Source organism: Gambusia affinis, linkage group LG08 (genome assembly GCF_019740435.1).
Source record: "Gambusia affinis linkage group LG08, SWU_Gaff_1.0, whole genome shotgun sequence".
Taxonomy (NCBI): Eukaryota; Metazoa; Chordata; class Actinopteri; order Cyprinodontiformes; family Poeciliidae; genus Gambusia; species Gambusia affinis.
In genome coordinates, this window is record NC_057875.1 from 23061620 (window position 1) to 23086996 (window position 25377).

The window sequence follows — 25377 nt, forward strand, 5'->3', positions numbered from 1 at the left end:
AGAATCAGAGAAAGTAGAGCAGGAACAACAATGGTCCCCAAAGCAGAGCCCTGTGGAACACCAAAATGAACAGGACAAGAACGGGACACGGTTTGAACTGAATTTTTATATTGGGGCAAATATTTTTAAGGGGTGTGAATATTTTTGCAGGACACCAGGAGTGCGTTAAAAGCAATGATAATAAGAAGATGCAGCGTATTAAAATGCACAACAAGCTGACATATTTTATTCAGTGACCTGCGGACAGAAACTTTCGTTACAACATGCTCAGACTTGACTTTATCTTTATACAGTGGACAAATAAACGGCGGGTTTTACCTGCACACCCCGCCGAAAATAAATAATCAAAGAAGACGACGTCTCTATTTACAAACCCAGCCCGACAGAACCCACCACAGGGAACATGACCTCGGTACGCAAAGGTCACGTTTTGGTTGTTTGGAGGAAGACTCAGGGAAACTCCTGAGTGTGTTTCCAGCTGCTACACGCTACCGTCCCGCTCACTTTGTAATTACACATGAACACGAACGACAAACAGTCCAATAAATCCAAACTTAACATGCAACTTCTTAACACACAGGTGAGAGTTTTACTTGTCTGTGCGGACAAGAGTATTTACTCTCTCCATTTTGACACAGATGTTTTGTTTTTCCTTTCAGAAATGTGCTTTGTTTATTATCTGTCCCAGTAAGCTTTCACAAAGAAAAGAAAAGAAAAAAATCACTTGATCTGAAAATGAAAAGTTGCATTTAAAAAGTCTGACAAAGTTACTTTAAAAAAACAACAACAAAAAAACGCCTAATTTAATTTAAAATTCAACATCGTTTTCAATCGTTAAACGTACAATTGTCACATTTTTGTCTTGATTGTGATTTTATCTCAGGAGCTACACAGCTTTGCTTTTTTCCACAGACTGGACGAGGAAAGCAGGTTTTTCACAAGTAGGGGGAAATGTTGCATAATGCCAAGATGGATAAATAGGACTTAAAATATGTAAATGAATCTGAGTACTGTTTGAGCTACCGATGCGATAATCGTGGCCTCTTCCTGCAGAGATCCTCTGACAAAGTGATGGAGTTAAATGTTTGTAGCAAACTGACCGAACCCAGACGTTTTGACACACAAAGATTAAATTATTGCATTATCCATACAATTACATTTAAAACAGCTTCCAAAAGAGTACATTTCTTTGATCCAGTACTGTTACACAGCCTTGCAAAAGCATCGACGACCTCTGAACTTCATATTTTATCACAATACCAAAACAAATTTTAATGTTTCGTTGGGATTTTCTGTGAGGGAGCAACTGGCAGAGCTGTGTGAGAATCTGACTGGTGACAGAAAGTTTTGTCTTATAGTTCACAGCAGGAGAATCTAGAGACCTGAAGAAATCCTCCCCATCCATTGTGAAGCACAGTGGCACCAGCATCATGCTGTGGGGGGGGCGGGAGGGGGTTGCTTTTCATCAGCAGGAGAACATGGAGGCTGATCAGAGTTGAGAGGAAGGCGGCTGGACGTAAGACAACTAACGATTATTTTAGAAATCGATTTTTCCATCAGTTATTCTGACAATTAATCGATGAATCGGTTGAAATAAATCGTCATATTCAGCAGATTTTTCCTTTAACCACGTAAGCCTTTTTTGTCCAATATTAGAAATACATTACAAAACTCAAATAATACGTAATTCTTTTTTTTTTTTACAGAATTAGAAGTAGGTGAAGCTAAAACTGTATCTTGAGGACAAAGACTTTTTTTTCCTCTTCATCTTAAATGCAAAATATATATATATATTATTTTTTTTTACCAGTTTTGGCTTAATTACTGCTCTGAATATGTTGTTCTTTCGGTAAATTACCCTTTTTCTGAGTCTGTTCACTCCAGTTAATGATTAATCAATTACTAAATCAGTTGACGATTATTCCAACAATTGATTAATCACGATTAAATCAGATCAATCGTTTGTAATTTTGTATTTTGCAAGAAATCCAATTGTGGCTACAAACAGCGGGGAAGGTCAAAGGTCACGGACATTTTGGCAAAGTGCAGTGGTACCACCTCCAACATCTCAGGGTGCTAAATGAGATCTTGAACCGGCGGTACTGGGTCGTAAAGGTAGAAGGTCACTCGAGGTCAAACAAAAGCTCCTCGCCGTTTCCGTGGATCAGAGGCTGCAGACTGACCGGATTGAGTGTCGGCAGCTGACCCTCGTCGTCACTGTTCACTTTCTCAAAGAAAAGTTGCCTGAGTGAAACAAGACAAAAAAAGAGAGGCAAAACCGTGCCAGTTATTTTGGTTGGTGGTTGTTTTCGGTTTTACATTGAGCTTCTTATTAAGAACGACTCACTGCTGGACTGGGGGAGAGAGGTTTTGTTTTCGGCCGCTGCCGTCGGCCGCTCTGTCGATTCCTCGAAGGCTTCGGCTCGAACGCTCCCTCTTGAGGCCCGGCAGCGAGGCCTCTGCCAGCGCGGCCTAGAAAATATTTGAAAGTCCAAAACTGAGAAGTTCAAGTCTTCAGAGAGCCGCTAATTTCAAAAGGTTTCCAGAAACGTCCACGTCTCACCTGGAAGGTGGAGTGCAGAGCGGTGCCCAAAGACAGACTGGAGCAGACATTTGTCATCAGTGATGGACTCCTGGTGGAAACAGAGAACAACAGGAGGCAGCTGGAGGTTATTCATTGTAAAGTAATTAGTGCACACATGTATAAAATAAAATAATATTTTTATGAAAGGGGTTAGCTTCTGGAAAGCCTTTTAAATTTGCAATAACTGTTGTTCATTCTTATTTACTGCTGATGGAGAGCTCTGATAATGAAACAAATGAAACAGCAACCACTTCAACAATTACACAATTAATCACTTCAAATTGTTTTTGTCTTTAAAGAGATTCTAATTCAAGTCTAATTCAAATATCGCTGGGAAAGTGATATTTCACTAAATCTAACTTTCACTATAGAATTATTATAGTCAAAGTAATTCTGTGATTAGTTCTATTGAAGTAATTGTGCCGTTCTGAAAGAATACAATTGCTGTTCTTTCATAACTACTGTAATTCAGGACAGAATTACTGTTTTCTTGCTATGAAGGAACAGTAATAATCAAACATCATCCTATCGGACCTCAGACTCGGGTCCATGCGGTCGGTAGCTGGGAGTTACTGTACCCTGCGATCTTCTGAGACCTCCTCCTCTGGTATTCCTCCTCATCCACCGTCCACACGGCGCCTTTCACGTTCTCCACGCGCACGAAGCACTTGTGCAGGCTCAGGTTGTGGCGGACCGCGTTCTGGTTCAGAGTGACAGAGACGGATCTGCTGAAAGCGGGTCGGCCGAGACGCACGCGCCGCAAACCGCCCGGTCAGTTATTCTGCTCACCTTCCAGGTGGCGGCGTTCCGCCTGAAATACGCGAACGTCCTGGTGAACCAGTTGTAGATCTCGTTGAGCGTTAGCTGCATGTCTGAGGCTTCTGTGATGGCCTGCAGACGGGGGTGGAGGGCAGAAATAAGCGTTCAGTGAGTCATAAAGTGAAAATAAAATGAAGTGTGTCATGAAATCTCTCAATACCTTTTTTGTTTTCCACTCAACATTGTGTTTTCACACGCATTTTGCATTAACGAATCAGCATGACGCTGTCCTGCAAATGGTTTCACACCACTTTCGATGCATTTTCTTTAAGTAGCAGATCAAAACAAAGTGGTGCGTAATTGTAAAGTGGAAGAACAACAATGTCTGGTTTCACATTTTTGGACAAATGTACATCTGAGAAGCGCCGTGTCTGTCTGTATTCAGGCCTCCTGAGTTAAGATGTGGTTGAACCACCACCAGCTTCGATTAGAGTGACGTGTGTTTTGGATTATGTCTCCTTCTGTTTTGACAAAAGCAGTTGCACAATCTCTCTGCAAAATATCTCGAGCTGAGTCATACTTTGACAAGGACATTTTTAACAGACGGAAAATGTTGATCTAAACCATTCAATTGCAGGTCTGGTTGTTTGTTTTCGGTTCTTGTCCTGTCCCAAGGTGAAGTTCTGCTCCAGTTTCCTGAGTTTGGCAAATCGCTGACAGCTTTTCTCAAAGTTCAGCACCAGGTGTGCATTTTCAGGAGCTCAGACAGAGACCCTGGTTTCACTTCGCACACAGAACCTAGACCTTCGGCTGATGAGAAACAATTGCTTCCTGGACTCTTGTTCTAAATTTTACCTAGTCACTAACGTTCGGCTGTGACGGATGTAATGCACCAGTTTGACTGCTGCTGTAGAAAAAAAAAACATTCTCCACTGCAAACAGAGAAGAGCCAAGACGAACAAAATGGCTGAAATCTGATATTTGGAAGCGTGGCTAACGCGGACTGAACGGCTTCGTTCACTTCCTCCACTCTCATTGATAAAATTACAGGCTGACTACGACACTAAAACAAAAGAAATCAACATCATTGTTCACATCTTCTCCTTCTGTTTTCTGATTGGCCTGGTTGCAATTCTGTTGGAGAGAATCCAAGGCAATGGGAGAAATCCCTGAAAGGTGATGAGAATTGAGCAGAAACGTGTAAAAAGGCAACGGTCAGGCTAGATTTTTTGCCACGGATAGTGGTAGAAAACATCAGAAAAAGTTCAGTTTGACTCTCATATTAGTATGTAGTTCCATGCTTCCTCCCCTATTACAGCTGGAAACTAACGATCAGGCTCTAAATCAGGCCTGAACCTTCAGTGTCACATGAAGACAGTTCCAAAGTCGGCCTTCTGTCCCCTGAAGAAAAGTTCTAGGATTAAAAGACTAACTTCCAATGAAGAAATACTTCATCGAAAGTCTAAAGATAAATAAGTTTATCTTTAGTCTCATCGATTACTGCAGCCGTTTCCTCACAGGTCTGCCTAAAAAAAACAAATCAATCCTTCAGCTGCAGGTGCTGCTCGTGTTCTGACTAAAACCAGGAAGACAGAGCACATCACCCAGTTCTAAAGTCCCTGCACTGGTTCTGGTTCTGCTCTGCATCCCCAGAACCAGAACCAAACATGGAGAAGCAGCATTCAGCTTCTACGCACCACAAATCTGGAAGAAACTTCCAGAAAACTGCAAAACAGTCGAAACACTGAGTTCCTATAAACCCAGGCTAAAACCCCACCTGTTTAGATCTGCCCTTGATTAACAGTAACTGGACCACTGATCAACATATTCGATGTGCTTGATGATGGCATTTGACAAAATGTAATGTTTACCGCTTGACACCGTATGATGTTTTTATGGTGTAAAGCACTTTGACCCGCCTTGTTTCTGAAGCATGCTGTTCAAATAAACTAGACTTAAAATATTAAAGATGTGAAAAGTCAAATAACCTCTCTGCTCATACCTGTCGGATCAGAGCCGCGTAGGTAAACGGTGGTCTGATGTCAGCGTTCTGGTAAAGTTCATATTCATTCTCTGCAGAAGAACAAAACACAGCGTGTAAAAGCAAATGGGAGATTTGAAATCAGCTACTTTCCTGATGCGTCGAGTGAAAGCCGCGTCCACCGTTTACCTGAAGACAGAGAGAACACCAGAGGGGGATGTCGGTGTCCCGCTGCCACTGCGCGCCGTCTGAACGGGAGCTCTTCGTCTTCCTCGCGGCCCTGCGGCGGGGAGCCGGCGGCGCTCAGCGGTCTCTGGTGTCTCAAAGAGAGAGACGCTTTGCCGGGCGGCGACGCTGGACGGAGCTGAAAAGACAGACAGGACAAACAAAACAAAAAAAGAAAAAAGAAAAAGTGAGACATTTTCTGAGCGAGCGTGACGGAGCGATTGGATTCGGCTCCTCCGACCCGCTGCGGCTAATGCCGCGATGAGAATGAAGCCAATCACTGTTAATTACAGGGTGAAATTGTTTGGTGAGTGTTGTGATTAGGGTTCAGTGTTTGCGAGATTAACAAATGATTAGTTTCCGCGTTATCGGAGCATGTCCGCCGTCTGGAAGCAGACCGTCGGCCCATCTGGAGCCGACAGCTGGGAGACAAAACTACAAAAGAGAGAGAGGAGAGAGAAACAGGAAGAATGCACACAAGACTAAATATGTAAGGATTTCCAGCTTTGTCTCATCTAAGTACCACTTTACAAAAAGGCTCCACTTACAGGTAACATGTTATTAATTCATCTCTAAACACTTTATAGATCATTGATAACTGTTTGTTATGCATTAAGTAAGGATGAGAAGGACACAAGATCTACCGGTTTCTTGCTAAATAATGAGCCAAATCTGTTCCTGTATATATTTTAAACTGACTTGTTACAGTAAACATTTCAGACAATCTTGTAAGCACAATAAACATTTGCAAACGTCATTTTCTTAGAATATAGTTTCCTACTCACTCTTACTTAATGCATAATAAAGAGTTATTAATGATTTATAAAGTGCTTATAACTATCTATAAGCTGTCTATAACTTTTTTTTTGGTTTGTTTGTTCGTTTTTTGTAAAAACACCAACGTGCCTCAATTACAGCCTGACTCTCTCCACATCTGCAGGGGAATATGACGTTTTATCTCCTCATGCAGTACATCCACAACGCATCCACGGTTTTCCTAAAATGTTTCTACTGCTTTAAAACCTTTACAGATCACGCCACACTGTAAAACATCTGGAGCTGGCTTACCTTGAAAAACGAAGGCCCGCCTGCTGCCTTAAAAAATGCAAAAGGAATCATTTTGGTTTTAACTCAGAAATTAAAGTTCACAAAGTTGACTTGACCACAAGAGACAAGTTGTCTAAACTTTGTTTTGTTTTTTTTTGTTTTTTTAAGTTGATTAATCTTGAATTGTGAGTTTTAACTTAATTCTGAAATTTAAGCCAAATAATTATTTTACAATATGCAAGAAAAAAAACTGCTTTTATCTAGTTAAAGAGCCACATTTCTCTATTATTTTTACTCACAATATCAAAATAACTACTTATTTTATGTTAGAATAAATTTAATTATTCTTTCAAATCGCATGAGCAAAGTTTCTGATCTGACAACAAATCTTATTAACCATCACAATGTGTTCTGCTCAAAAACTTTTAGTGTAAAGAGGACATCAAAACAAACATTTGCCTTAATAAATCACTAGAGTCAGATCAACACAAGTCATTTCCATCTCAGGATACAAAAACATGCCGCTAAGCATTCTGGGAAATAGCTCCCACTCCCGTCTTCTCCTTCTTTCAGTTTCTTAAACTGAAAAGGAGAAGAAACCCAAAGAGTTTTGTCAAACTCTTGCAGGTCTGACGAAATAAATAAAAGGAGCAGTTTATCTTTCACAAACTCACACATTTAGGTTAAAAATGTAAAACTCGCTACATTTCATTTGAAGACAGCAGACTCCACTAATTTGCGGCTCGCGTGTTTTGCGGCGTACCTGGGGGCCGCGGCGGTCAGCGGCTGCGTCGGACTTCGCAGACGGAGCGCCACGCGGGGAGGGCAGGCGCAGGTGAGCCATCATCACATGCAGACGCTCCTGTTCTTTGCAGAGCTGCGCCACGGGACGAGAAAAACAAACAAACAAAACGAAACAAAAAAACAACAACACTCAATTCGGCTAATTAGAATGGAAGCCTTTCATCCCAAACACATTTTCCAAAACAGAACAATTTCCCGCTGCGTCTTAACATCAGCTGAACGTCGGCGTTGGCTGACCAGTGCAGATCCAACTCTAGAAAAACAACCAGACCATGAATCAGGTCACGGTTGTTTTTGTGCTTTTCTTACCGGAACAGTTAAATTCTTGCGCGCGTACGATACTTAAAGTTTTTTGTTGTGGAAAAACAAATATAGACCTAAATGAGGCAAAAAGCGTGAGAAAACGTTTTGGATGTAAAGAAACAAAAACAGGATCATAATGGCTACTTTTACCACTGAACAGTTTATTTGTTGTTTTTTTTTTACAATGTGTCTAGATCTGGCGTAAGGATTCACTCGTGTCGAATCTAACGGGACTCCGGCTCACCTGCAGCTCCAGCTGCTGGACCACCTGCATCTGGACCCGACACTGAGCGGTGCTCCTGTCGTCCAGAGTGTGTTCGCTGCTCATGTGTCTGAAAAAACAAAACAAAACAAAAAAAGAAACATTCGATAACCTTTCTGAGAAGCAGGTGTCCAACACTCTTCTTTGCAGATGACAACATGGTGTTACGTCAGAAAAGCAGCCAAAACTCAACTGATGGAATAAATTCAACATTCGGACGTCTGTGGAAAGTTTAGCTAAAGGATTACATTGTGTTGTTATTAAAACCTTTGTTACCAGATGTTCTTAATTAAAAATTATGATTGTGATTAATGATTGTAAGTTTCATCCATAATATATGGGTTTGATTTGACTATTTTACATTTTATTTAAAGATCAAACACCGTCAGAATGACATGATATTATACGATCAGTGTGTTCAGTGAAATAACTTGGATTTTTAAATGTATAACTGTTGGATGATTTAAGTAAAATAAAAAATATGTGGGGTTTTTTCTAGTTAAAAACACGTTTTGTTTTTCTATTTGTTTTGCACGTTGCCATTTGACAGATGAATGTTGAACATGGCAAGACGGGGATTTTTCTACATCAAATCTTTTATGAATTTTATCGGCATTTGTTTTTAGTACTTGTTCACGAAATGTTTAAAAAATTTATAATTGGACAGGCAACACGGACTGTAGAAAGCTGCGGTGTTGAATAACTTAAAAATGTGTTTTTGTTAGCTTGACTTTGGGGGGGAAAGACCAAGTTAACTGGTGAATTAATTGTCAATTTTAATTTGAATTCGATATTTTACTGCTACATATCGCAGCTTTACTGTTGTAACACTTGTGCGACTTAATTTTAATAAAGCTTGTCTCTTATAGCTTCAAATGAAAATGTCCATTTTTATTCAACCTAATCTATGAAAGCACATTTTATACCAACATCATGTCAAAATAATATATTTCAACACATATTTGCGTCGATTCAAGTGACACAATAGTTCATTTTAACATGTTAAAATTGAGCACATCATGTGTTGTTCTTGCATTTATTCATCTGAGCCAGTATTTTATATTTTTTTTATATTTTTTTCTATTCGTCTGCATTTTTGTAAAGAATTTGTTCGATATATTTAGCATCACAGTAGATTTTTTATTTTTATTTTTTCAGAAAGTGCTAAGTTTGCTACGAAAGGTGGAAGATCTCAGACGTTTGGAGCTACAGTGGGAAACAAACTCACTGGACAAACTGGGCGATGTTTTCACAGACGGACTCACATCCGGGCCAGTTACACACTCCGTGACCGAAGAGGGCGCGCGCGAGAGCCTGGTCCCAGTCTGCGCCGCTGCTGGACGAGCGAGAGAAAAAAACGAAAAACTGACACATCACTTAAAAAAAATAATTTAAAAATCAAAGCAGAGACTTCTGACAGGAGACTTTAGTTTTCTTTTTTTGTTTTGGTGGCATGAAGTGACAGGAAGAGGTGGCGGGTAAGACCGACAAATAAACGGAAAGCTATTTCACTTCTGATTCGGGGACATGTTCTCCAGTCATGTCAACTTTCTTTCTCTTTTTTTTCCCCATTTTCTTTGCAGAACCACCTCAGGCGGAGGAACAAAAAGCAAGACAAACAACAGCGAAACAAAGCAGCCCACTGGGAGTCGCATCCTCAAAAGCAAACGTCGCCCTCGGACAGAGAGAGAGGAGGTCTGAGGACTACGCGTCTTTTGACGTTTACAAAAAAAAAAAAAGAAAAGTGCCGAACCGCTCCAGAATAAAGGACCTCACCGATCCGCTCCGGGAGGAGACTCAGACGGCCGGTCCCCGGTCGGCTCGACTCGAGCGGACGTTTTCTGGTTCCCGCTCATCGCCCTCCTGTCGCCGGAAAGAGCCGAGCGGAGTTCCTTCCACAACCTCTGCATCTCCTCGGGTCCGAAATAGCCTGTTAAGTTATTTAAGTTATAAACAAATAGTTTTCTTCTTTGTCCTGATCAGTAAAAGGGAGGAGAAAGTGACAGAAAACGTCCCGAAAGAGAGGAAAAAGCAGAAAGTACGGCGTGCTGCGGGTTCTGACCTGAACCCGAGGAGAGGCCCGGGGGAGAGGCGGCCGGTTTCTGCTGGAACATCAGCTGCTGAGAGCAAGAACATTTCAGTCAGGGAGGAAAGTTTGCTGAAAAGCTCCAGAACGAGAGATCAGAGCATTCAGGACTGCTGGATGTTTAGTTACAAAGATTAAAAAATAAAAAATACACAACAAGTGCCACAAATCAGTAAATATAGAAACAATATCATAAAATAAACATGTGATCGCTGAATTAAAATTAAATCAATGAATGTCTATGATGATTTCAGTAGCTGAATATCTCAATGATCATGAAAACATAAAATCCGTCAGCAAACAGATGCTGGCTTCTGATTGGTCGACCTTCTAACCAATCACATCGTCTGCAGCCGTTTACTGACTGGACTATAAAATAAATGAGTGTCGAAATCAATATATACGATTCCAACATGATACGTTAAAGAGTTAATACATGATTTCTGCACCTTATGTAAATTTTGCTAAATATTTGAGTAATAATAAAAATATTTATTACTTTGTTTAATGTCTGTGTATTGATTTGCCAAAAAATGATCCCAAAAATCTTTGTGTTTTTATGATGCAAAGCACTTTGAAAAAATCCTTGCTGCTGAAATGAGCTACACAAATAAAACATGTTTAAAGTGTAGAAATCATAACTTTGTTTAATCTCACTCTATGTTTTCCTGCTGCCATTATTCAGACACCTGGCTGATTAAAGATTAAAATTTTGTTCCTGATAGGAAATGACAAGCGTCTCTTGAACAACGTGGAGGATGTGAAAATATGAAAACAAACAAAATCCTGAACTGGTCTCCTTTCATTTCTATTTTATTTTTGAAAATGATAAAAACGTAATCATTGATAGGAAGATCTTCTGTTTTGACAGTTTATCTCTGGTGCTGAGCTCCATGTCTTTGAGGTCGGAACGCCTCCTGTCCATCACCCTAATCTTTAGCTCTCTCCACAGATTCTCTGCCCCTCAGAAACATTAATATTAACAGGATTGTCGAAATAGAAGATTTCCCAGAAGGCTTTACTTTACCGGTATAAACAACTCTAAAAAAAATTTGGAAGAGATCAGTTTCGCTGATTTTACTTTTTGTATATATGTGTGAGTAAAAATGAACATTTTTTGTTTATTCTACAAACTGCTGATAACGTGTCTCTGAAATTCCAAGCAAACATTTTGTATTTATTTGCAGAAAATGAGAAATGGTCAAAATGAGGGAAAAGATGCAAACAATGCACAGAAAACAGGTTCATCTTCATTTAGAAACAACAATCATGTTGTTTTAACTCAGGAAGACTTCAGAAATGAATTCAATGTGGAGCAACCAGGAGGTGTTCAGTGGGTTCAGTTCACTGGGCTCTTCATTTCTTCCACAGCTGCACATTCACCAGTCACACATGAACACATACAGGTGTTGAAATGTGTCACATTTTTAGGATTAAGCAGCTTTTACCTCTTTGACTTTCTTGCTGGTCTGCTGCTGAAGCTGCTGCTGGTAAAATTCCTTCAGTTGTTGCTAAAACAGGAACAAATTATTTATTATGACATATTTATCTGAATATATCAGAAAGATATATTTTTTTTTTAAAAACGCACAATAATCATGTTGGTTAGTTTTGTCACAATATATTAATAATATTTAATTAGCTTTCATTTCAACATGCACAATTCATTTCATCTGCATGGAAAACTTTAAAAAAAAAAAGATTTAAAAACACTTTTAAAAATGTCTCCGTGGAACGACTCCGACTAGCTCTGCTGCAACATTTGCAATGCATTTCCCAGCAATCCGAGTCACAAACGTCCCCACAAAGCGAACGCTCCCCTGTCATCTCCACGCTCGCTTCGGAAGCGGCGTGATAAAGCCGCGCGCCGACGTACCTGCTGGAGCAGGAGGGCTTGCTGCTTGTGGCGGATCAGAGCCTGCAGATGCTGCTGCAGCTGGCCGGGCGGCAGCAGCTGCTGCAGCTGCTGAGGAGCCATCATGGCCAGGAACACCTCGAAGATGAAGAAAGACAGGATTAAAAAAAACACACACACACACACACACACCTACACACACCCACACACACACACACACACACACACGGTCTGCAGAGAGAAGTCAGCAGTTTCAGTAATGAACGTAATCAAGCGGGAATCTTTCCAATTACACATCAGGATTGCGAACGGCTTTGTGAAACACCATCATGCCGGACGGCGCCGCTGACCCCGAATGATGAGACGGGAGACGGGCCGACCTAATTAGCGGCATAATTTCATGCTGGTTGTGGCTCCTAATAGGAGTGTACGGCTATTAATAAACGCAAACACCTCCGGAATAATAACTGACCTGTAAACTTGGTGATTGAGTGACAAATGACTGACTGATCACCTCCCACGTGGCTGAAACCAGAAACAAAAACGTTCTGGACAATCTCAGCAGAACGGACCACTACAGTTCAGATTTTTGGATAAGACGTTTAAGCAGATTAAGACAATCGAGCGTCAGATTGTACGATTTGGTCTCAACAAGAGTTGAAAACGTCAGTTTGCTCTGAATTGTTCAAAAACGAAGATGCAGTTTAAAGAAGCCACATTTGTTTTCATCCTACCAAATGTCGTCCGAGTTATTTCACTTTTGCGACGGGAAACAAAATGACGTGATCAACCGACTACATTCACACGGGTAGAACGAACTCTGTGGATCTACGTGGTGCTTCGTCAGAAGAAAGTAAAAAAAAGATGATGGCAAGATTAGAAAAGTAAATCTGTTTTTTCCTCTTTCTGAAAGTTACACTGTAAACGTGACTGCGGTTACATTTGGTGTCAGTTCCAAACAATTTGTAACTTTATATGCATTTTGCTTTCATTTATAAAATCAAATGTCCTTTTTATTTCTCTTCTTAGTGTTTCTTTTCACTTCATTTCTATTCTAATTTTCTTAATTTTGGGGTTTCTTCTGTGTGTTTTTCTCTCTCATTTTTGGTTTCTATTTTGTTATGATATTTATTTATTTATTTATTTATTTATTTATTTATTTATTTATTTATTTATTTATTTATTTATTTATTAGGGCTAAAATTTATTTCAAGCAGGTGAAGCTAAGATGAGTATATTGTAAGTTAATGTAGAGTTCCTCAGGCTGACAGCAAAAGGGGAAAAGTGCTGATATGGTAGTTAACTCTTTTCATACAGTAAAAGTTTTGAAAAGTACAATTTTAAAAAAGAAGGTGATTTTAAAAAATATATACATAAATGAGAAAGGCTGTGGAGCAGACTGTTTGTCTACAGGAACCAAAATAATGAAATTGTTTAGCTGCCTTCTTACTTGCATTTAGCTCACAATGCATTTGGGCTTTTACACTAAAGATGTGGGATATTTCAAATTTGATATTGATCTGATACCAAGTATCGCCAATACTGATACTTTTTATTATTTACGTTTTTAATACATTACCAAACTTCTGACCTGTAGGTGTTTTTATGGTTTTTGATTTGAGTTCTTTTTTTGTTGTTGTTTTTTGTTTTATTTCTGCTTTACAGAATTTGTACAAAACGTACAGGCATCTACAAAATACTTGAATGACATGTTAGCATTAACAACAGAAACAACGGGAAAAACGAAACAAATTTTTGTGCATTTTTTTCTAATTGAACAATGTACAAAAAAAAAAAAACATAATTTGAGAGCAAATCAAAACAAAAAATTTGAAAGAAATGCCGAGAAACTCCTCTACAAAGATAAAATAATATCTCAAGAGGGAATCTGAGGCAGAAGTACTGATCTTGCCACGTTGATATTTATACTTAGTTAGATGTTATCGATATTTTGGATCGATCTGCAAAGTTGATCTAGTTCTAATTCTGATCTGTCAGCAGAACTCCAGACTGCATCGCGTCTCTTCACGTTGCCCTTTCCGACTTTTCCAGAGGAGGATTTGACTGAAAACCGACTCTGTGAAGATACCTGTTTGTGGAGGAGGCTCTGGCAGCTTTGCACCCTCACCCCGCTGCAGGAGTCCCCATTAGCCGCTTTCTCCCCCGCGCCGGCGTCCGTGTGGCTGAGCAGGCTGCTGGCTGGAGTTTGACGGGCTGCCGAGGGACTCAGAGGAGACTCGGGCATCTCAGCACAAGTCCTTGGAAAAAAAAAAAAGAAAGAAAAAAAGTATATCAAAGAATAAACACTTCCCCATCAACAGTAAATAATAAGCTTTAAGATTCAGACTCAGAGTCCCGGTGGAATCACTTCTTCCTTGTTCCAACAAGACGAGATGTTTATTTTAGGAACCTGCAGTGTCACTTTTCAAGAAGGTGTTGAAGAAATCGCCTCTGGCTCTTTTAAGCCTCAGACTTTATTTAAAGCTAAAAGCGCAATTTATAGCCTTAAAAGAGAGAGTGGATTAGCAAAAAAAAAAAAAAAAAAAAAAAATTATATATATATATATATATATATATATATATATATATATATATATATATATATATATATATATATATATATATATATATATATATATATATATATATATATATATATATATATATAAACAGGTATATATATATACCATACCTGTTTAATACATTTAGAAACATATTTGATCCAAATAACCATTAATATGGATGTTTTAGTTTCTCTGTCGTCCTCGTGCATAAAAGCGGAGGCAGACCTTTTGCCTTTTCCAGTAACAAATTACTCATTTAAATTCCAGCGTTAAACTAAACGCTGAACAAAACTTATAAACTTTTTTTTTTTTTTTTAAGTATTAAATATCAAACTAAAGCTACGTACCGTTACCGTGGGAACCAGACAGACAGAGATGGTGACTCCAAGTGAGGCAGGTTCGGACTGACGGGAGGAGACATCTGGTGGAGTTGGGAGTCTACCTGAGGAGGGGAGGAGTCACCGCTTCCCTCACTGAACGCCACGGCAGCGAGGATGAGAAAAAGCTTTCAGCTCTCTAAATTCTGCCTCCTCGGCTCCGCATCACCCGACTTTCGATCCAGGCCGAGGCGAACAGAGAGGGAATTGAACGGAAACGACCTGTTTACGTGTTATGATATTTACTCGTTGCAGCTGCTTGATCTGCACCAATAAAACTTGTTTGCAAGTAATAACGCTTTTTCTGGGAATGATCAGCCTTTATGTGCGGAATGGTGGGGCTGTTTGTAACTTTGTTCAGCTGCATTTTATTGGAAACTATGCACAGACAGAAAGAAAGAGAAAAGAAACAAAAACAAAACAAGAGCTCCATAAAAACACAGCTGTCAAAGCGTTATCAAAGGCCTGTTTACAACGGTGACTGCTCTCGTTTGAAACAGCACATCAGGTACATCTAAGAAGACTAAATAAGGGTTCAAGTTCTCATTTACAAGGCACAAATAGTTTTGCACCAAACATACGTCCTTAGTTTTAGTTTTAGATTGTGGATAAATGGAAGATGGTATGTCTTTATAGCTTTAATAACTCGGGGTCTGTCTGCAGGGGCACCAGCAAATAGAAACAGAGGGATTTAATTATTCATTTTATGTCTTTTTTGTCCTTCACAGAGCTCAACTTTTAAATAAGTTTTCGTTTTAGTGTGTTATTTCTAGCATTCAGACCTCCCTTTATATTTGAGTGAACAAACACCAGGAACCTCAGGAAAGTTACCTCTACTCTATTATATTTTACTTTACACTGCTTTACTTAACCTTAAACTACTTAATCTTATTTTACAATGCTTTACTTTGCACTATGTTATCTTAAGTTACTTTACTATATGCCACGCTACATTAAGTTACTTTATGCTTTTTTTCCGTTACATTCTGTTAGGTCACGTTACATTATTACTTTGTTACTTGACATTATAATACTTCATGTTACGTTACTTTACATTACAATACTTTAAGCTACATTACCTTACTTTATATTTTGCTATGCTGCATTACTTTACATTACTTTATGTTACTTCACATTACTTCACATTATTACTTCATGTTACTTTACATTATATTACGTTACATTACTTTAAGATACATTACCTTATATTACGTTATGCTACATTATGTTACTTTACTTCACTTTATTTTACATTACGTTACTTTACTTTACCTTCTGTTATGCTACTTCATGTTACTTCACATTACATTACATTATGTTTTTGTTACTTCACATTATTACTTCATGTTACTTTACTTTACATTACGTTACATTACTTTACATCACGCTATGATACATTATGATCCATTACTTCACAATAATTTATGAATATTACCAAAATTAATGTAAACACCCAAATGTTTGTGACCTTCAGCGTTTGCACACTTGGATCATTCCAGCTGGACAATGATTCTGAACTTGCCACTGGGTCTTCCTGACGTAGCATTGTGTGACCAGAAACAGGTTCTTGATGCTTGGGCTGCATGAATACCCTTCTGCAAACAAGAGGGGTCCAGAAATCCTCCATTGTGATGCAAAGTAACTTCTTGACTGCTATCTCAAACACACCAAGCGTGGCACAACCACTTATTAGGTTTAGGGAGCAAAGACTTTTTCACGTGGGACCAGGGAAAACGTATGGCTGATAAAGTAAATACAATCCCCCTTTAAAACTACACTGCACCTTGTGCATGATGTAATTGCACTTTTTGCCAGCAGACTGCAGTATGTTGTTTAATGACTGGGGAGTATTGTGTGGGTGCTCAGAGGGAGAGACATAGTTACTGTAACTACCACTGTGCTTCATTTACATGACAGCTATATTGAACTGTGAGAATCTCTGCCTCTCCATATCAGAATCCGACCTTCAACCTGCTGACATGGATGTCAGAAACTGTGTCTTCTCTGTGAAAGTGGAGAGGCTCAGAGTAATATTGGCTGGATCTAAATTGGTGAGTTATATTGGAGGAAAAAAACCTACTTTTTTAAGGAGAAGACCATCTGAAATTATTGTTTCCATAGCCCTAAAATTCTTGTGACCCACTGGGGCAACAACAAGATCCAAATAGCTGATGTGGTAATTACCAAACTATCGTTTAACTCCACTGGGAGCAATTACAGTGGTTACATAAGAAAAAAAAACCCTCAAATTTTAGTCACTGGTAATGTTTTACAAAAAAAAGAAAAAGTGACTAAAAGTAGTTTATATTTGTTAGTTCCCTTAGGATGAAAGAAAGAAGCGAACATCAGATCCAATTTTTGAGCTTAAGACTACCGTACATATTTTATGTTCCTTCTGGTCTATTAATAGTATTGGCCCTCGCAACAATGTCATCTGTAACCGGACTCCGTCTGTTAAGTCAGAGCATGTCGAATGTCAGCCGGCAGAAGGAGCAACATTACAGTTTCCTGCTGACAGTCACTGTGCAGCTTCATGGAGTTTGCAGGGCGGCTGAGATCTTCCGAGGCCTGTAACTACCTCGCAGTCCCAGGCCTCTCCGGCTTGGACCCAGACGAAGATGATTGCGATTTAGTTGTCGGTTTCAGACCTAAATCCTCTCCCATTCCATCCAGAAGGAGCTCGTTCTCGGACGAGGACTCGGATCCCGAGCCTCCTTACTGCAGCTCCCGGAGGGTTTCGTTTGCCGATGCCAAAGGCCTCAGTCTGGTGCAAGTGAAGGAGTTTGACACATGGGATGTACCCAAACTACCGGGAAGCGACTCCATAGTTGTCGAGGGCAAAGATTCAGTGGAATACCACCTCTTGCCTTTAACGTTCTCCCTTCCACTGCCTTCCGAAGAAGTGCTTGCCAAAGTACTGAGTCAGAAAGTAGAACTGGAAACAATTGGGTTACTTCCAGGGACCACGATACTTAAAGGAGTGGTCCGCGTTCTCAACATCTCCTACAACAAGTCTGTCTACATAAGAACATCTTTGGACAGGTGGGCCACCCACTTTGACCTTCTGGCAGAGTATGTCCCCGGCTCCAGCGATGGAGTGACGGACAGCTTCTCGTTTAAGCTTACCTTGGTGCCACCTTTCGGGGATCAGGGAGTCAGGGTCGACTTTTGTCTGCGGTACGAAACTCCCGTGGGGACATTCTGGGCTAACAATAACAACAGAAACTACGTGCTCTCCTGCCAGCGCGGCATGAAAGGGGGAACAGAGAAACCACAGAGGGAAAATGCAAACAAGAAAAGCTGCCTGAAGACAGTCAGGTAAGGGATGTGCTCAGTCCGTTGGTTGGGTTTGCACTAAGAACAGCACAAGTTCAACTTTGAATGTAATTAATCTTATTTAATCACTCTAACTGCACACTCTTGGTCATTTTTTTTTGTCACTTTTAGAAGTTGAGGATGAGTAACCAAGCCATTTTAATCGAAACTGGTGTTGTTTTAGTGAGTATTTTTAGTGTGTTAGTGTGAGAAAGAGTCATCAATCTCCACAATGTAGAGTTCCTTGGTTTCGGCTCAATATTTCTCCCAGGTTTGACGCAAATAATAAAAGTACCCTCCCCATAAAATGAATAGACAATGATAACATTACACAAAGTCTCCTGTCGTTCTCCCATTGTGTTGATTGGTGATCTTTTCAATACAAAAAGACATGAAGCAGAAGGAAAGACCCAAACTGAGTGTGACCTGGTTTAAATTTGATTCATTCGCAGTCAGAGTGTCTCCACTGTGGAAAACATCTCATCAGAGCCAGATTCAACTCAGGAAAATATGTCAACAGGTGAATTTTTATTTATTTATTTTTTTACTTTTGCTGAGAGTGAAATAAGAACAATATGTCCTCAATGTGGAACCAAATGTTTGAACAAAATGTCTCTGCTCTCCAGGTGAGTCTGTCCGGGGACCGGAGGTGGAAACTTTGAAAACCAAGAAAACCTCTGAAGGACAATCAACAACTTCGACCCGAGAGGGAGAGAAACTACTGGTCAGTGCCACATTTTATTTATATATATACATATATATATTTGGAATTTTGCACAGTCTAAAAGCAAATACATCTTTAAACCTCTGAGGTATTTTTAGGAAGGAAAGGGAGCACATGAGGAACAGGGAACTGAACCTGACCTCGGTTGCTCTTTCTGTGGGAATGTCACATGACACCATCTTGAGTGCCACCGGCATAACATTATGCACGTCGGGACACTTTGCACCTGCTGTTTGCACTTCGTCCGTTTCTCATTTTCTCACGGCTGATAACTCGTCACTTAGCTCAAGCATTTCACTACAACATGTAGCAATAAATGCAGACTCATCTTTATTCATTTATTTATTTTTTACTGTAAACTGACTGCAAACTCTTTCCATGATGTTATGTTATGACCCATCCACTTCCTCCTGTCTGACCTCTGTTCTTTGTTCCTCATGATTGCGTTTATTCACATGTTCTAGAACAAACTTCTGAGGCCTTCAGAGAACAGTTGGATCCATACTGAGATCAAATTACACATCGGCAGTCTCTATTCACCCTTCTAGAACGAAGGAATCGGCGACGATCCAGCCAAATTTGCGGTGCCGTAACATCGCCACGCTTTGCGCTGTCTGAAAAATTCCAACGGTTTCTAAAAGGGGAGACGTTGCGCTTTCCAGACAATATCAGGTTATTTCTGTAATTTCACCACCGCCGTAGCAGGGAATGAAATCTGATGGGCATTCTTTTAATATACGGCAAATTGCAAAAATAACTTGCTAGATATTGAAAGTTCCAGTTGTTATGGATAGATGGGCAACGACATATAGACTCAGAGGACAGATCAGCAAAAATGTACTGAGTTAGGGGGCAACGAATAAGTTCCACATGAAATATATTGAAACTTATGGTTATAATTTGACAAATGTAGAAATGTTCACGCCAGAAGTGTAAGTAACTGTAAGTATGTGTGAGCTGCCGCTCAAATGAATCTATCCCTGTTGACGGACAGATGGAGAACAAACAGAACGGCAGCAGAAGAAGGCAAAGACAAGCAGCACGGATGGCCAGACTGAGGGACTACTACACCCAGAGAGATGAAGGAGCGAATGACCCTGGCAAAGATGAAACCCCACCAGAAACAAAGCAAGTAACTCACGAAGAAACCCCAGCAGACAGTGCTGTCGGTTTGCAGCCGTTTAATGTGGGACAAGTTAAGTCAGAATGTCCTCAGTTTGTTTTTGAGGCCCTTGAAGAAGCACGTGACCAGACATCCACCAAGCAAGTGAAATCTGACCTGGCTGTCTTAGCGCGAGGCAAGAGTGCTCCAGATGTCTCAAACAACCCCCTGGATTCAGACGGTGAGGCCGCCCCAGAAGAACTGCAAAATATCGGCGAGTTTGTCACCACAAATCAGGATGGAGACGTGAGTTTACCGTGCGCTAGCAACTCAGTAACAGCGAGGAGCGAAACCCTCATTAGTCAGAGCGACAGTTTCACATTCGGCACAGTGGTTGCTCCACTGTACTGCCAGGCATTTCAGAGGGTGTCAACTGAAAACCCTGTAAATACGGGAGACTTCAGCGTTTCCTCTGAACCCACACAGACCTGTGGCGTTGTTCCAGTTAGCACTAGAAGTAACATGGGCAAAGTGCAGGGAGATCTGACCAGCGCTCTGGGATCAAGTGATGAAAGCTGGTCTATCAAACTGGTCAGCCCAACCTCTGAAGAAAAGAAGACCTTGAATAAGATCCCAAAGCATTTGGACATTGTGGAGAATCCAATTGAGATGGGAAAGAAATCTAACCAATGTTTGGGTCAGCAATGTCCTGTGGAAGACAATGTGCCGTTTGAGAGTGTGAACTCCCAGACAGAAGCACAGGAGGACATTTTGGCCTATGGAGCACCACAGTGTCAGTCATCAGAGCAAATCTTTTCCCTCAGTTCAGCAAAGGTAGAGGAAGCACTTGCAAATGATGAAAGTAAAGAGGATCTCAAAGATTTTTGGATTATGATAGAGCACATAGACAAAGGGGTGGACCTACTGGTCAATGCTGTTCAAGAGAAGATTTGTGAAAGGGCAGAGGTCAGCAAGGAAAATGAAAGTAGGAAAACAGCTGTGGTGAAAGATAAACTTCTACAGATATTCGATGAATTGAATACCAACATGACTGACAGCAAAGTTTGTCTGAATAGTCTTGTCTATCTTTGTGAACCAGAGAGAACGACTCTTACTTCACTAGCTGCATCTTCGGAAACTCAAGAAGATGCAAAAGAAACAAAAGCTGAAGGTAATGAAAGCAGCATTGGTGAGGTCACTCAATCCATCATAAATGACGGTAGAAGTGACAATGAATGCCATGCCGATATGTCTGGAAGACATAATCATAAAGATGTTGTGGAAGAGACAGGGCAATGTGAAATGGACTCCTCTTTCTTAAAACAAGATGAGAATTTCCTTCTCATAGACATTGTAGAGGAGAAAAACTGGGAAAAGATGGTTGAAGAGGAGGAAAACTGTGTTTTATCAAATAAAGAAGAAAGGGAGATGCTACATTTAACAACAGAGACCAATGAAACTGAGGAGAACGTAAAGGAAACAACAGAGGTAAAGGTACACATTGCTGTGGTGTCAGAGAGTCAGGCATGCCTAGGAAAGGATTTCAGGCAGGTTAAGGCCATGAAGACAGATGGAACAGAAAGTACTGAAGTAGACAAAATAGAAGGGCAAGAAGTAGCAGAGCAACAGAATGAGACAGAGAGACAATGGGTGAGTATGGAAAAAACAAGGCTCAAAGAGGAAGAGGAAGAGATGGAAACGGAGATGAAGCAGGATATAACAATCCCAGTCAGAGAAGCAGAAGAGCTTGTAGTTACAGATGCAGACTCAGACATGACAAAGCAAAACAACGAGGATGAACCAGGGTCTATTAAAGTAGGGTCAGACATTACACAAAACAAGTTTGTAGATGATTTATCTACTCTAGTGAGCAGAGCAGCGAAGAACTGTCCAAATGAGAGGCAAAATGTGTCCATCCAGACGGACACCCTACGGTCCGATGAGGAGGAGGAGGTTCAAAGCAAGAAGGATGACCAATCGAACACCAGGCACCTTACTTCCAGAGGCGGTATGTGCAAATCAGAGGAGGAACCTGACAGCGCTTCTGCAGAGTCGGACTCAGACGAAGAGCTGCGGTTGTACGTGCACTGCCTGAGGGCACCGCAGGTCCACACAGACAAGACCAGAGAGGCGGGGTTCACAGCACGCAAGAGGCCCTCTATCAGCCGAGGCAAAGTGCCGTCGACATCCATGCCGTCTATCAGTGAAGCTCTGGACGAAGAACAGCAGCACAGCAGTCCTATGGCGACTTACGAGGACGTAAAATCAGCTGCTGAGGCAAGAGCCAACACACAGGAGAGTAGACACCAAACTGAGTGGAGGTGGAAAGACTTGTTTTCTTGCGACAAGGTCTCCAAGACATTGCTGTATGCCTCCTTGATGGTTGTGTTTACAGTTGTGGCGTATCATTATGATTTCCTTGCCTGTTTCTTGCTTTACTTGATATCAGTCATTTGGCTGTGCTGTCAAAGAGAGAGAGAACCCATTAAAAACAAGTAAAGAAATTAATTACACTGTAAAAAAAAACAGGGAAAAAAAAGCAGTTTTGAGTGTGTTTCAAAGAAATTCCTGGGCATTAAACCTTAGATATGAGAATAATTCATGAGTTTTCCCTATGGGAGGATGTGTAGACTCTGTTGTCAAGAGTATAAACAATTAGCTGTAACCCAAACAGAAAATTATTATATATTATTAGTTCTGAACGGCATGTTGGGCTGTAAATAAAAGTTACATGTTTGCTGTGTTGGGGTGTGGAATAAACCATATAATAAGAGGGTAATAAATTACATGAATGCTACCTAGTTGTGTGGACATTTTTAACCCTTTAGCTGTCATGAGGACATCAGTGTCCACATGGATCCATTGGATAACATGTAAACATTTTCAAGGTGACAGTAAATGTGCATTGTAAAGGGTGGAAGAGGCAATCTCATCTCACTTAATGTAAACTACAACCAATTTGAGAAGTACAGCAGACTTGTGGAAGCAGATTCCCCAATTAGATAAGACCAAATGTTTCTGGCCTAAATGTTATGGGAGGTAGAAAAACAAAACTGTGCAGTTATAATGTCAAGAAAACTGTTGAGCCTGTAATGGGAAACCAGCATCCTTGATGTTTAACAGGGAAAGTGGCAACCTGACACTGAACTTGGTAAATTATTCATCACTGTGAACAAAGTAGTAGTGTTGAACTTGCGCTGGACTTGTGTGTTGACACTATCTCAGGAAGGAAAAACGTCACCAGTGATCTTAGAAAAACAAGTGATGCTGTCCATCAAGACTGAAAGGCCGCGTCCAAACAATGTGGAGTCCACAAGACATTCCACCTTAAGGAAAATCATTCACAAGCAGAAAACAATACACTAGTCTTCACAGCACTTGATGTGTCTAGCAAATACTTCCCAAGATCAGACACTGTAACACACTTGGAGAAATCACAAATAAAAGACCTATGGGTAATCTTTGAGACTCTGTGGTCGCCATAAGTTAGATTTGCAATATTGCATTTGACTGAAAATGCAAAACTGAACGAAAGACATTTGGGGCAACGTTCTTTAGACAGATGATCCCGAAGACCTACCACCGTGCATTCAATCATAATGCATGGTGGTAGAATCCAATGGCAGCATATCAGCACAAACATCTCATATCACCTGCTAGGCATGGCCGATGAGTTTAGACTTCTTAATACCTCTTAAAAACCTTGTTTGGAGGTTTGACATTGCCCTCAAATAAAAAGAGATGGAAAATTTTGCTAGCAGTGCAGGTGGAATACATATAGTCGGAGCATAGTGCTCTGAACCCTGCACCTGTCCTGGTATCTACAATGTTAACAGCCGACTGAATGGCAGCTTATCATTGACAGATATAGGATCTGCTTACAACTGCTCCATTACTGTAGTGGTAATAAATAAAACACACTGTACTAGATAAAACCTAGCAACCAAATACATTTTGCTATTTGACAAGAAGGGGTGTTTCCCCTCCCTACAATGTAACATACATTTATAATGCTTGACTGTGTGCAATATTTTAACCCAGGTTTCAGTCAAAGCAATGAAAATGTTCTCAATTAATGATGCCAACCAATAAAATAACATAAAAACCAATGGGTCATCTTTTCTCAACATACACAGTCAGAGCTACAGTCGGGGATCTCAGCAGCTTTGTTCCAGGGAGTCCATTTGGATTCAGAGCTCAGATGCGCAGCTAAATAAACATCAATGCGGCCGTCATGCGTTGAGAGTTATTTTGAGGGTGAGGAATAGTTTCAAACTGTCAGGGGGATTTTAAAAGAATTTATGACTGTTGACATTTTGTAACACAGCTATAGTTGGCCTTCCTTTATACAAAATCACATTTAAATGTGGAAGAAAGTGGAAAAGCGGTATATTCTGTTCCAGGAAAAAAAAACTATTTTAAATCCAATTTTGCTCTCATTTTTTGTGGCTATTTTAAGGAATGGTAATGAAAATTAGTTCATAATGCAATGTACTTGACAACTTAAAACGTTTTTGTCTCATGAAGACTATTGTACAAATTTTGAACTTTTAAATTCATGTTTTTTTCCATATATATAGTGATATTCTCTCTACAGTCCTGTAATTGAAGCAATCCCCAGTTTGTTACACTGTTACATCTTCAAGGATTCAACTTCATCAAGGTCTGAGTCTCCGAAAAGGATCTCTTTGGAAACCACTTCTGCTGGGATAATGCATCACTTCCTGTTTCCATTTTACTTCCTGTTTGTCCTCCTAGTTACTCACCTTCCCGTTCAAAGCTGTTTGAAGAAGCTGCCCATCTTACACATTCTGATACTTATTGATTAAATTTGTTTAACCTTTTCTGAGGTTTGGTATGAGTAGTGGGTGTGATTAGTACATCCTTTTTTACAATGATACATTGAAGTAAAAGTAACTTTCTGTTGTTTTTCTAACTAATTTTCTGGCTCTTATTATCATTCACAGAGCTTTAGAAACGTTCTCATTACAACCAGAACTTTTTCACACTTATAAAACCACAAACCTCAATGTTTTGGGTTTTTCTGGGGGTGGGGGGATTATGTTATAGACCAACAGAAATGCATAACTTTCAAGTGATGGAAAAAATTATACATGGTTTTAAACATTCTTTCACAAATTAGAATCTGGAAAGCCTGAACTTGGATCGGAGCATCTTTCACTCCAGCTACTTTTGCAGCAGTAGTTGCTGCAGTGCCTGCTTTGCACATTTGCAGATTCATCTGTAAAATATCTCAAGCTCAGTCAGAATGGATGGAAATATCTGTGAAAATAAAATTGAAAATGTTGCTACAGATTCTCAGTTGCATTTAGGTCCAGACTTCAACTCAGTCCCTCTGGTACATGAATATTCTACTGTAACCCTGGCT

At 40.1% G+C, this 25377-nt stretch overlaps 2 protein-coding genes across 2 annotated transcripts; one reads left to right on the top strand and one right to left on the bottom strand.

Annotated features, from left to right (window-relative positions):
* Nucleotides 1–1802: 1802 nt before the first annotated feature.
* Nucleotides 1803–14905, bottom strand: LOC122835912 (forkhead box protein P2-like). Its single transcript, XM_044125389.1, has 16 exons — nucleotides 14818–14905; nucleotides 13996–14164; nucleotides 11928–12044; nucleotides 11500–11562; nucleotides 10028–10085; nucleotides 9742–9895; nucleotides 9194–9301; nucleotides 7948–8035; nucleotides 7360–7473; nucleotides 5514–5688; nucleotides 5346–5416; nucleotides 3374–3475; nucleotides 3163–3284; nucleotides 2564–2633; nucleotides 2348–2472; nucleotides 1803–2244 (listed from the first exon to the last, which is right to left on the bottom strand). The coding sequence occupies exons 2-16, from the start codon at nucleotides 14149–14151 to the stop codon at nucleotides 2124–2126; spliced, it is 1644 nt and encodes a 547-aa protein (XP_043981324.1). The 5' UTR covers nucleotides 14152–14164; nucleotides 14818–14905; the 3' UTR covers nucleotides 1803–2123.
* A 2461-nt stretch (nucleotides 14906–17366) lies between these two features.
* On the top strand, nucleotides 17367–24060 carry ppp1r3ab (protein phosphatase 1, regulatory subunit 3Ab). Its single transcript, XM_044125391.1, has 4 exons — nucleotides 17367–18165; nucleotides 18615–18682; nucleotides 18789–18886; nucleotides 19881–24060. The coding sequence occupies exons 1-4, from the start codon at nucleotides 17381–17383 to the stop codon at nucleotides 22485–22487; spliced, it is 3558 nt and encodes a 1185-aa protein (XP_043981326.1). The 5' UTR covers nucleotides 17367–17380; the 3' UTR covers nucleotides 22488–24060.
* Nucleotides 24061–25377: the final 1317 nt, after the last annotated feature.

Bases quoted from the DNA above. Each gene is read 5' to 3' on its own strand.
- LOC122835912 (XM_044125389.1), bottom strand. From the start codon at position 14,151: ATGCCCGAGTCTCCTCTGAGTCCCTCGGCAGCCCGTCAAACTCCAGCC. The intron at 9,302-9,741 runs GTGAGGTCCTTT...TCGCTCGTCCAG, and splicing joins TCTCCTCCCGGAGCGGATCG to CAGCGGCGCAGACTGGGACC. The intron at 2,634-3,162 runs GTACAGTAACTC...TGTTTCCACCAG, and splicing joins AGGTCTCAGAAGATCGCAGG to GAGTCCATCACTGATGACAA.
- ppp1r3ab (XM_044125391.1), top strand. From the start codon at position 17,381: ATGGAGTTTGCAGGGCGGCTGAGATCTTCCGAGGCCTGTAACTACCTC. The intron at 18,166-18,614 runs GTAAGGGATGTG...ATTCATTCGCAG, and splicing joins AGCTGCCTGAAGACAGTCAG to TCAGAGTGTCTCCACTGTGG. The intron at 18,683-18,788 runs GTGAATTTTTAT...TCTGCTCTCCAG, and splicing joins TCAGGAAAATATGTCAACAG to GTGAGTCTGTCCGGGGACCG.